General features: G+C 46.4%; 1 protein-coding gene across 2 annotated transcripts in view; it reads left to right on the forward strand.

Annotated features, from left to right (window-relative positions):
• The window catches only part of ADCY8 (adenylate cyclase 8), a 124394-nt gene that overhangs the window by 55834 nt on the left and 55920 nt on the right, over positions 1–12640 (forward strand). For both annotated transcript variants that reach the window (XM_081918668.1, XM_081918669.1), the window contains exons 5-6: positions 7409–7536; positions 10506–10664. In XM_081918668.1, the coding sequence (XP_081774794.1) occupies positions 7409–7536; positions 10506–10664 (287 nt within the window). The remainder of the gene's footprint in view (positions 1–7408; positions 7537–10505; positions 10665–12640) is intronic.

Raw genomic sequence — 12640 nt, forward strand, 5'->3', positions numbered from 1 at the left:
AAGGGGAACCGGAGTCAGAAAACACCTGGGTAAGTGCAGAGGAAGTCAATGACGAGGTTTTAACAGAAACGTTCCACCAAAGGTTCCCGAGGAAACCTCAGCCTATAGCAAGGTTTAGGAGGGAGTATTTCGGCACCACCGATGAGGAAGAGGAAATGGAAGGGTTCGCGGAGTCGGAGTTGGAAGATGGAGTGGACTCTGATGACGAAGAGTACCTAGAGAGTAGGAACAGCAACAAGTGGAAGGAAGTGTTCGCGACGTCGGAAGATGAGGGAGGTTCTTTCAGGGGTTTTACCTCCTCACCGCCAGTAGGAGAGGAGACGGGAGGGGGTGAAGGGGGCCCTGGAGGGGAGGTGGATGTCAGGGAACTGACATCTAAAGCGCCGCAGGTGCAAAGGCTCCCTGAGGTTGAGAGAGCAGTAGCAGCGGAAGAGGGAACCAGTAGAGGGCGAGCAAGAACTCCAAGGGAAAGTGAGTCGGAGGGATGGCTCAGAGACGCTTCAAGCGAAACCAGTGGGGAGGTCTCAGGACCTCCTATAGGGACACCCACACCTCGACGGAAACTGTCACGCCGAGAGGCCAGACGACGTGTTTCCGTTAAGGAGCTTTTATGTTGGAAACGTTTCCGAAAGCAGCCACTTTCGGATTCTACTAGTGATTGACGCAGCCATGCTGGAGGGGCTCCGTCACAGGCAGAGGTTTGAAAACCTGATCAAACTCTGAGGGACTTGCATTTTACGCACAAGCAGCTCATTGTCCCATCACAACCCCCATCGTTCAGAGCCACAATACCAGAGCCCATAACAAAATAAGCGGAAGCTGTGATTGTCAAAGTGATACATCTGCACTTTAAATGTATGTTATTAGAGTTGCTAGAGCATGGGATTGTTCCCATGACTAGCACAGTTAATTCTGTCTCTTTCTTCCTGCATAGATCAGTGCAGAGTTTACATATAAGCTAAACAAGCTATAGCTTAGGGCCCCACTCTCTTGGGGGCCCAAAAAAAATCTAAAGGAAAAAACTGGATGTACTTTGATAAAAGACATATTTTGTTATGTGCAAATGGCTTTAGATACCTATTAGGTCCATAAACTATGATACAGCATATATTCAACACAAAAAACAGCGACAATTTGTTGTTGACAAAGGACAGCTGGACATATAAAGGGCCCCATTACCTTCAGTAGCTTAGGGCCTCATCAAACCTAAATCCGGCCCTGGCATAGATCTAGTGATAACATTCAGACACATACACATACATGACTGTTCAGGGAAGTTATCTGCATTTGTTAAAACACGCTCTTTCCTGTGGAAATGGGAAAGCGTGGATATTCACAGGAAACACACACACACACCCCTTCAACTTCTCCCTTGGGTGCCATCTGTATTCAGATGTATATCTATCTGTAATGCGTGATTGCGAAACTCTCCTCCCCCAACCACTCATGCCTGAAATACTTCCGTGGTCCTTAGCAACAGGCATGGCTGGAGAGGGAGGAAAACAAATTGGTAAGATGCAGAGCCAAAGGAGGGAGCTCCTCAAATGTCAGAAGCTTTGCTAATGTTTTTTGTTCTGCCTGATCGTAAACCTGGGGAGGTGAGGGAGAGAGGCTTACTTTGATAAGTTCCTTCTCTGTAGAGAGAATTGGGATCCATGAAGTACCTGTAAGGTTGTCTCCATCCAACTCACCACTGACAGGTGCTCTAGCCCCCAATTCCTGCCCACTGGGAATCTTATTTAGCCTCCCAAGTTCTGTCCTGGGCTTAGGAGATATCAGCAGGCATTGCCCAAGCATGTTCAAGCTTATTGCTTCAGGACCATTAATTAAAATGAAATAGAAATAGAAATGGGTAGTAAAACTGAGATTCTAGAAATGCTGGAGTCTCACATTACTGTCCACTTATGCTTGTGTGTCTTGGTTGCACAGAAACATGGAATATACCAGCTCGGGTCTTAGCAGTCTCGAGAAGAGCATAAGCTAAGGTCCCTCTCCCTAGTTCCTGCTGGGATTTTGCATCCTCCATCTGTTTCCAAAACCTGTTTTCCAAACTGAGATGAATAGCGAGCTCCAAACTTCTGCTAGGCACACAGCATATCGGTCTTATTTGAAGAGTGGGTGGAATTGATAGCACAGCATGGGTCTTAGAAAACACAATCCATCATTTCCCTGCCCTGGGAAGGGGGGGGGGGAGAAACCTTAATGAAGTTTCTGTTTGGTGCCTTTTGGTGGATGGGTATTTGAGCAGCTCATTTCTTTAGCTCTTTCTCGTGTCAATTTTTTCGTGCTTTGGGTCACCATGGTGTGTTGTTTTTGTAAAGTAACTTATGCATAAATATTTCTCAAAAGCTTCAGTCAAATGTCGTTCTGTGCAGAGTAGTCATAGCTCAGTGACAGAATTCTGCTTTGCACTCAGAAGGCCTTGAGTGTATATGAATCTGCTTCATACCATCTACCCTACCTATGTCTACCCTAGCATTCCCGCTTGGACTACTGCAATGCGCTCTACGTGGGGCTACCTTTGAAGGTGACCCGGAAACTACAACTAATCCAGAAGTCAGCAGCTAGACTGGTGACTGGGGGCAGCCGTCGAGACCACATAACACCAGTCTTGAAAGACCTACATTGGCTCCCAGTACATATCCAAGCACAATTCAAAGTGTTGGTGTTGACCTTTAAAGCCCTAAACGGCCTCGGCCCAGTACACCTGAAGGAGCGTCTCCACCCCCATCGTTCTGCTCGGACACTGAGGTCCAGCGCCGAGGGCCTTCTGGTGGTTCCCTCATTGCGAGAAGCAAAGCTACAGGGAACCAGACAGAGGGCCTTCTTGATAGTGGCGCACGCCCTGTGGAACGCCCTCCCATCAGATGTCAAAGCAATAAACAATGACCTGATATTCAGAAGACATCTTAAGGCAGCCCCGTTCAGGGAAGTTTTTAATGTGTGACATTTTAGTGTATTTTTGGTCTCTGTGGAAGCTGCCCAGAGTGGCTGGGGAAACCCAGTCAGATGGGCGGGGTACAAATAATAAATAAATAAATAAATAAATAAATAAATAAATAAATAAATAAATAAATAAATAAATATTATTATTATTATTCCCCCAGCCATTGATCCCCAGATATTGGACTACATCAGCCATGGCTATGGATGGCTTTGGATTTTGGGATTTGTAGCCCAACATCATCGGGGGTCCCCTGGTTTGGGGAAGACTGGTCTACTCTAAGAGTAGTTCTCCAGTACCTCACTTGGAAGTCAATGCCCTCTCCTTCAGTTGGAGATGCCAGGGATTGAACCTAAGATTTTTCTGCAAGCAAAGGGCAGAGTTATGCCATCTAAATCTTTAATTTTCAGGTTCGCCAGTTTAAAAAACTTCAGGCAAGGCTGGTACTACCGTCTGCCTAAGAGGGCTGCTTGAGGACTGACAGTGTAAAGCAAATCCATACAATACTATGATCTCTTTTAACCAAACAGCTGCTGAGTGGGGATATATCCAGAGGACATATCATGAAATTCTGCCTAACCTTTAGCTAAGTTGAGCCAAGAAGCCTCTTTAAGCTTGGCCAGACAAACTAAAGGATTTCATACCACACATACTATGGGGAGTCTCATCTGATCATTGTTTGTGCTCTAAAGCTCTCCTCCCTGCTTGTCTCCCAGAACCAGAAGAGGCGTGAAAAGGGCAGAGGAGAAGTTGGCTTCATGGAGGTGCAGTCTCCGATTCTTTGGGGAAAGCCCTGGAGAGGGGGGGGACTTAGAAGGCTGTGGGGAGTCAAGGACTTTCAGTCTCGGTAACCAATCCATGAGGCAAGACCTACCAAGTCTGAGCCACTGCACTCCTTAGGCCTAACACTCTGCCAAGTCTGTGCACATCATGTTCTTGCTAATAAAGAGTTTATTCCACCTTGAATAGTGTGATTTATTGCTGGCTCACTCTTGTCACCTGAGCAGCTTCTTCCTCCACTTCCAATACATCCTGTACCCCTTTCCCCACTTCTGACTGCTCAGGCTCTTCCCCATCCACCAGCCTCGTGGGCGGCACACAATCCCATAGCTGTCCCCCAGGGGTCATCCTCCAACTCCCCTGCCACACACTCATCAGAGCCCTGATAGTCCCTGACAGTGGCTTGAGCTCCCTCTAACGTGTGGCTACAGGTGAATCTTAATATAGGTGAATCTTAATATCTTGATCCACGGGAGCTCTCTTGATCCACGGGAAAGCAGATGGCATAGAGCAGGGGTCAGCAAGGTTTATCTTGTCTGGGCCGGATCGGTTCTGTGGAGATCCCTCCATGGGCTGGATCATACACGATTCCTGGTGCCGCGGAAGCGAGTCCCTGCACCGCACTGCACTAGTTTAGCGTAGCGCGTGAGCAGGCAACTTGGTTTGGGGGCTGGTCAAATGACCTCCGTGGGCTGCTTCCGGCCCATGGGCCTTAGGTTGCTGACCCCTGGCGTAGAGTTTGTGGCGTTATGAGAATACCAGGCTCTCAAAGCTCTTAGGCAATCTGGCTACTTTGAGCTTTTCACTGCAGAGCAAGGCTATATTGAAGGATAGGTATTTCTTTGGAATGTTCATCCTGGCAAAAATATCTCAACAGTTGCATACAACCAATCCTTTGCTTGCAGTACTTTTTTTTTGTGACGTCCTAGTTAGAAATGTTTATCTCCTGGCAACCTTCTGCATTGCTCTTATTCTTTCTGGCAATTTTCTTAAGCAGATGGTTTGGCATGCAGCATTTAATGAGGCATCAAGATCCAAGCCGTTGTGGCTTCCTCTAGTTTTTCAGAATATTCCCAAGAGCTCATTGTGGAACCAAGACCTGAAAATGAAGGGCCTGCCTCTTTCTTTCTTTCTTTCTTTCTTTCTTTCTTTCTTTCTTTCTTTCTTTCTTTCTTTCTTTCTTTCTTTCTTTCTTCCAGTGCATCTTCCTGCCCCATTTCAAGCACCCATCCAGACAAACAGGCTGAAATCCACCCCGATGGTTCTGTCTGCCACAGAGGTAGAGAATCTTTTTGGCTCCACTGGCCAAATACCTCTGAGGATCAGCATGCCAAATATGGCAGGTGGGCTGGGTTATACACCTGTCAATCACTTGACGTCACAATGATGTCAGGTGCAGGGTGCTTTGAAGTCCTAGGAACACAGTATGAACTATGGAAATTGTCATTCTGTGAGGAGAAAGTTGTTTAAGGTCCCATATTCCCCTCACAAAACTGCAATTCCCAGAGTTCCATGGGAATAGGGATTGACTGTTAAACCACTCTGGGAATTGCAGCTCTATGAGGGGAATTGTGTTCTCCTAACAACTCACAGTACTGCAGTTCCCTTCTGGCATTGCACCCAGGATTCTTTGGGTGAACCCATGACTGTTTAAAGCAGTATAGAATCATAGATCATAGAACTGTAGAGTTGGAAGGGACCCTGGGGGTCTTGTAGTCCAACATTTCCGAGCACAATTCAAAGTGGTGGTGGTGACTTTTAAAGCCCTAAACAGCCTCGGTCTTGTATACCCGAAGGAGCGTCTCCACCCCCATCGTTCAGCCTGGACAATGAGGTCCAGCTCTGAGGGCCTTCTGGTGGTTCCCTCATTGCGAGAAGTGAGGTTACAGGGAACCAGACAGAGGGCCTTCTTGGTGGTGGCGCCCACCCTGTGGAACACCCTCCCTTCAGATGTGAAAGAAATAAGCAGCTATCTTATCTTTAAAAGACATCTGAAGGCAGCCCTGTTTAGGGAAGTTTTTCATATTTAATGCTGTATTGTTTTTAATACTTGATTGGGAGCCGCCCAGAGTGGCTGGGGAGGCTCAGTCAGATGGACGGGGTATAAATAATAAATTATTATTATTATTATTATTATTATTATTATTATTATTATTATTATTATTATTATTACCCCCTGCAGTGCAGGAATATGCAGCTGTCCCATACGGAGACCTTGGCATTATCAGCACCATGCTCTAGCCAACTGCGCCATCAAGGCTGATAAATAGTGCTTTAAATGTATATAGAGCACAGATGAGGCCTAGGTGAACAGGGAACTGGGATCCAGAATTCAGTTCAGGACCAAAGAACAAGTCTCTAGCAGCAACAGATAGCAAGTCAGAAGTTGGGCTGCAGATTAACAAAAAGGCTAGGTTTGGGAGGCAGGACGAAATAAGCAAAGACAAGTTCAAGTTCTCGGTTTGTGCTACCTCAACAGCCAATGCATGATGCAGGAGACAGGAAAGGGAAGCTATCTCAGCCATCCTCCTGCTTTCCCAAATCTTAGGACATGAGCATATAGGGCAGAGATGCAGAGCCTGTGTCCTTCCAGATGTTGTGTTTCAACTCCTCCATGATCACTGGCCATGTTGGTCCAATAACATATGGAGGTCTTTCTGCACCCTCTCCCCCCGATCTAGGGGATGTGGTCTACCTCTGAATATATAGAGAAGGAATAACTGGCATGTGGTGCTCCAGGTGTTTTTGGCCTCTGATGCAAGTCAGCCCCATCTGGCATGGCCAATGCTCAGAGATGTTGGGGATTTTAAGCCACAACATCTAGGGGGCAGACCCGCCAGAGGGCACCAGAGGAGAGTGATATAGCCATAGCTGCTACCCACTACTCAGGCTTCCAATATCTCTCTGAATGAAGTTCCAGCGTTCGTCCTGAATGCCAAGGCATGACCCCATTAACATATATCCCTCCTCTGACTCTAAAAAGGTAAAGGGACCCCTGACCATTAGGTCCAGTCGTGGCCAACTCTGGGGTTGTGGCGCTCATCTCTCTTTATTGGCCGAGGGAGCCGGCGTACAGCTTCCGGGTCATGTGGTCAGCATGACTAAGCCGTTTCTGGTGAACCAGAGCAGCGCACGAAAATGCTGTTTACCTTCCCGCCGGAGCGGTACCTATTTATCTACTTGCACTTTGACGTGCTTTTGAACTGCTAGGTTGGCAGACCGAGCAACGGGAGCTCACCCTGTCACAGGGATTCGAACCGCGACCTTCTGATTGGCAAGTCCTAGGCTCTGGGGTTTAACCCACAGCGCCACCCGCATTCTTCCTCTGACTGTAGTCTCCAGTAAATGGAAACTTCTTGCCTTGTCTTCTGATTTAGGTAATTTGGCAAGCACAGCCAAGCTTTCCTGCAGTGCTCAGATCTTTGTAGTATTTCTTTGATGCTTTTTTTTTTCTTTCCAGGGAATCACTGACCCTTTCAGGATGATATATATATATAAAACGAATGTTTGTCACAGATCAGAACAAAATCAAGATATTGCTTGTCCTTCACACACACAAACATCTCTTTCCCAAAGAGCTTTCAGATTTTGCTTTCCATATTTTCCACCCTGCTCATTTTTATATTCATCCTGCTCCATCACACCCAATCCCATTGCTTCTAATCATTCTCCTTTTGGTTACAGGAACATCACTGCCTTAGAATTAAGATCCTAGGGGACTGCTACTACTGCGTATCCGGGCTCCCGGAACCTCGCCAAGACCATGCTCATTGTTGCGTTGAAATGGGACTCAGCATGATCAAAACAATCAGGTAATTTGTTTTCCTCCTTCTCTCATTTCTTCTGCCGCCATCACACTGTGCCTCAGTCTGTGATGTGCTGGCTCCTTGTTGCAAGACAGCAGAATAGCCTCAAAGTCTCTCATGCTGCTTTGTTGTGTTCTTTTGGGTACCAGTGAGCTGAGATTCCCTCTCCATTTTCAATGGACTATTCATCACACAGAGAGAGAGAGGGAGAGAGAGAGGGGACAAATTTGGCTTGATGGGGGGGGGCAGAAGTTCCTGAAATTGCTTCTCCCCCATTCCTGCTCCTGCTGCACCGGGGAAGAGACAGTGCAGCGCTCGTGGTTTGTTTTTCTCCAAGCAAATAACATGCAGAAGGCAGTCTCTGGTTTGTTTCCTCCTGGTATGAGAGAGAAGCAAGGCACCCACTATATCAACAGTGTGCATCAAGACACAGGTCATTCACTTTGAAGTGTGAACCAGGCCAGTGATGTTTCCTAGATGAGGCAAACCCTCCAAGTGTCCCTATTTTCCAGGGATGTCCCTGATTTGGAGAAGCTGTCCCAGTTTCTGATGTGATTCCGGAATGTCCCACTTTTCCTCAAAGGGTAAAGGGACCCCCTGACTGTTAGGTCCAGTCGTGGACGACTCTGGTGTTGTGGCGCTCATCTCGTTTTAATGACCGAGGGAGCCAGCATACAGCTTCCGGGTCATGTGGCCAGTATGACTAAGCCACTTCTGGCGAACCAGAGCAGCACACGGAAATGCCATTTACCTTCCCGCCGGAGCGGTACCTATTTGTCTGTTGAGGGATCTTAGACAGAACCTGTTGAATATAGCAGAGCATACACAGACTGTCCAGAATCAGTCAGTTGCAGGCAGGAAGAAGCAGGAACAAGACGCTGCTACTAGTAACCTCTCAAACCACACATTGACCAACCAACCAATCAGGAAGGTCATGAGTCATCATGCCTATGTGGAGATCTCAACCAATAGCAGAGTTGTATCCAAGGTTCCATATCTCTAGGCAGAATAACTCCCCCTGCCCAGTCTTCTTGGCCTTCAGCCAACTCCTTAATTGCTTCTGTGGGAAGCTGCATCAGATAGCACTGTAGGCAAAATCCCAACATTATCTACTTGCACTTTGATGTGATTTCGAATTGCTAGGTTGGCAGGAGCAGGGACCGAGCAACAGGAGCTCACCCCGTCATGGGGATTCGAACTGCCGACCTTCTGATCAACAAGCTCTAGGCTCTGTGATATAAACCACAGCGCCACCCACGCTGTCCCTATTTCCATCAGAGAAACGTGGCAGGGTATGGAGTTATCTGACCCCAGAGCCTTCTGAAGGCAGTCCTGTATAGAGAAGTTTTTTAAATGTTTCATGTTTTATTATGTTTTTTCTATATGTTGGAAGCTGCCCAGAGTGGCTGAGGCAACCTAGTAAGATGGGTGGGGTATCAATAGTAAAATCATCATTAGGGAATGGGACGTCCCTGTTTTCATTGGAGAAATGTTGGAGGTTATAGGTGAGGGACTCAGCAGGTATCACTTAAGCATGGCAGGTTCAGATGCAAAGAGTTGATCCTCCAGGTATTTGTACCCTAAGTAATTTGAGACTTATTAGTAAGGTCATGGGAGACAAGTGGAGCTGTTTATTCTATGTCTGCTCTTCAGCCAGGTAAGCAGGGATTTCCCCCATGGAAAGCAATGTGATTTCCATAGCTGTGGTTCAACGCTAACAAGGCCTTGCTTTGACACTTGATGTTGTTGTTTAGTCATTTAGTCATGTCCGACTCTTCGTGACCCCGTGGACCAGAGCACGCCAGGCACTCCTGTCTCCCACTGCCTCCCGCAGTTTGGTCAAACTCATGCTGGTAGCTTCAAGAACACTGTCCAACCACCTCGGCCTCCATCGTCCCCTTCTCCTTGTGCCCTCAATCTTTCCCAACATCAGGGTCTTCCAGGGAGTCTTCTCTTCTCATGAGGTGGCCAAAGTATTGGAGACAACTTGATGAACTCACCCAAATAACAGAAAGATGGAGGATGCTTTGAGACTGGTTGCCACAACTTCATAGTTGGAGAAAGGCTCTTTCTACATGCTCTTCTTCATTGCTACTTGACACACTTCAGGGCTAGGCCTTGATCTACAAAACAGCTTTCTGGAGCTCACCTCATATTCTCACAACCACATTTTTATCCTCCTGCCTCTATTATTTATGATTAGAAGTTTGCAAAAAAAATAATAATAATTCCAGCAAGTAATATTATGAAAATGTTTTTTTTAAAAAGTAGAAACTTTTGTACAAAGCTATTAATTGTTTGAAACAGGAGGTAGGTTGAGGGAACTTCTTAATTAAACCAATTGTGGGTGCTATAATAAATATCCCTGCTCTGGTTTCTATGGGGAAAAGTTCAGCAAGCTTAATGGAGCTTGTAGCTTCTTCCATCCAAATGTCCTCCATCAGTCTTTTTTCTTTTCTTTTATGCTCCTGTTTAATAGCAGTAATGTGTGTACCACCAGACCGTGCAATGCAATTAAGTGTTCCTGTGATAATCCACATTGCAGAGTTATTTTACTGCTGCTTATATTTTCCACTAATAGTGTAAGGTGTTAATTGTATGAACCTAGCAAAAAAAGGTGTGTGATTTAAAGTCCCCTTTACTGCTATCAGATCTACACTTCAGTTTTAATTCTGCCCCATACTACAACACACATACACTGCGGTCAGTTCCATGACCAGCACAGGCACAGTCATTTAGGGTATCAAGGATTCTTTTCCACATTGTTATGACTGAAACACAGGTGCAAGGGCAGTTGAAGTCACCCATACCACACTTGGTAATTCCTCAAGGGAATTAATTCCAGGACTGAGGAGCAATCATCACCCTTGAATCCTGGCTTAGCACATAAATGGCCTTCAGAGGGCATCCCATGTCATGATGGAACATGACTCTTCGATCTTTCAGATAAATATTAAATTAAGTTTCTTTTTCAGGTATGTTAGGTCAAGAACAAAGCACGATGTCGACATGCGGATTGGAATACACTCTGGATCCGTGCTGTGTGGCGTGTTGGGTCTACGAAAGTGGCAGTTTGATGTCTGGTCCTGGGATGTTGATATTGCAAACAAACTCGAGTCAGGTGGAATCCCTGGGTAAGTGTCTGCTTGCATTAGTCTAAAATACCGCGTTCTAGGGCTGGAGCAATTTGTTTTGAGTCATGTATCCTTGAAGCACCATGGCATAAATGCCGCCATTTTGAATTCTGCTCAGTCATATCCACGTGGAATCAAGATGGCTGCCTCCGTTACATCAATTGGAAAGAGGCAAAATGGTATTGGGCTTGTTTGTCTGCTTACTGCCTGAACCGGTGCTTTATGCCACCACTGTCACTGAGGGCCAGCAATGTGGGCAGGCTGATGTCTCCAAAGGCAGTGCCTAAGACAGCCTGACAGCCCGACATGTATAGCTTTAAATATGGAAAAGACATAGAACACAGTCATTGTTGTTAGTAGCCATTAAAAGTCCACGTAGAATTTATCTAACCCTCTGTGCTGGTCCCGGGGGGAGGCTACCGTGAGGCATGGTCAGAGTCCGGTCCTGGGTCGAGGGTCTGGAGACTGTCCACCAAGGGCAAAGCGGGGTCCAAAGTGAGGAGCCGGGCAAGGTCGGGAACTGTGGAAGAACAGGTCTGGGTGCGGGCAGAAACAGGTTTCCAACGACGTTGTTCCCGCAACCTGGGACCGGGCTGACTGGCCTTTATCTTCTCTGAGGCCAGGGGTGGTCCCGGCCCACAGGTGGCCCGCCTCTCCTGGCCTTAAGGCGAGCACTCCTCCTGAGAGAACTTATTTCCCTCCGCCTCTCTGCCCTGAGCCTCTGCAGCTCAGGAGAGGCTGGAGGGTTACTGGACCCAGGGGCAGCTTCACCTTCCCGTGACAGGGCTGGGAGAGGCGAACCTGCAGGCAATGGGTCCTCAATCACCTCCGGACCCAGAGTGGATACATCTGGTGTCTGTTCCTGAGGATCCGGCACAGGTGCAGGCCCTTCAGATTCAAGGCCCTGCCCCGGCTCAGCTGGCCCTGGAGGCGGGGGCTCCTGTACAGGCTGGGATTCCTCCGGTTCAGCCTCTGAATCAGATTCCCAGGCCATCACACCCTCTTTTAAAGCCATCCAAGTTGTTGGCCATCACTGCCTATAATGGGAGCATGTTCCATAGTTTAACTTTGTCCCTGACCATTTGCCATGCCGGCTGGGACTGAATGGAGCCCAACAACTTTTGGAGGGCTCCACACTGGCTCCACCTGCTATATTTCCTTAGATAAACTTGCTTGCTTCTTTTGTTTTTGTTTTTCTGTATATATATATTTTACTAGTTTTTTTAACATATCGTTTTCAACAGTAATTAAACATACTTTTACATCTTATTCAAATTTTTGACTCCCATCAATCCTGTCTGAAAATTTACCAATCTAATCTCTCAGTATGCTTTTCTTATCTTCCCTATTACATTTCAAACTCATAACCAATATCTCTATCTTTTTCTACTTTGTAACACTTCATATATTTCTCCTAACAAAACTTCTTGTAGTCCTACTAGCGTAATTTGTTGATTACAGTTGCTCTTCAAATAATTCATATACTTCTTCCAATCTTCTGTAAATCTCTGGTCCCGCAGGTTTCAAATCCTTCCTGTCATTTTGTCCAATTCTGCATAGTCCATAAATTTCGTCTGCCATTCTTCTTTCGTCGGAATTTCTTCTTGTTTCCATTTCTGTGCTAACAACACTCTTGCCGCAGTTGTTGCATATAAAAACAATTTAACATCTTGCCTATTAATGTCCTGAACTATAATACCAAGTAAAAATGCTTCTGGGTTTTTTTAAAATGTATATTTCAAATGTATGCTTGCTTCTTTTATCATCTGCCAGCATAATGACATGGCGCTTTGCAAAACATGCCCTGCAGGCGATGTTCACACTAATATGAGGTTGTGGGTTGCTAACATGTATTTCTGATAACCTTTGCATCGCTGCATCTAAGGTGAGATGTGCACAGTTTCTTTCCACCAATCTGCCCAGTTGTTTCTTCATCCAAAGTGGCTGCGCTAACTGCTGGGTACAAATGTTGTTTC

Source organism: Podarcis melisellensis, assembly GCF_964234715.1.
Source record: "Podarcis melisellensis genome assembly, chromosome: 7".
NCBI classification, from domain to species: Eukaryota; Metazoa; Chordata; class Lepidosauria; order Squamata; family Lacertidae; genus Podarcis; species Podarcis melisellensis.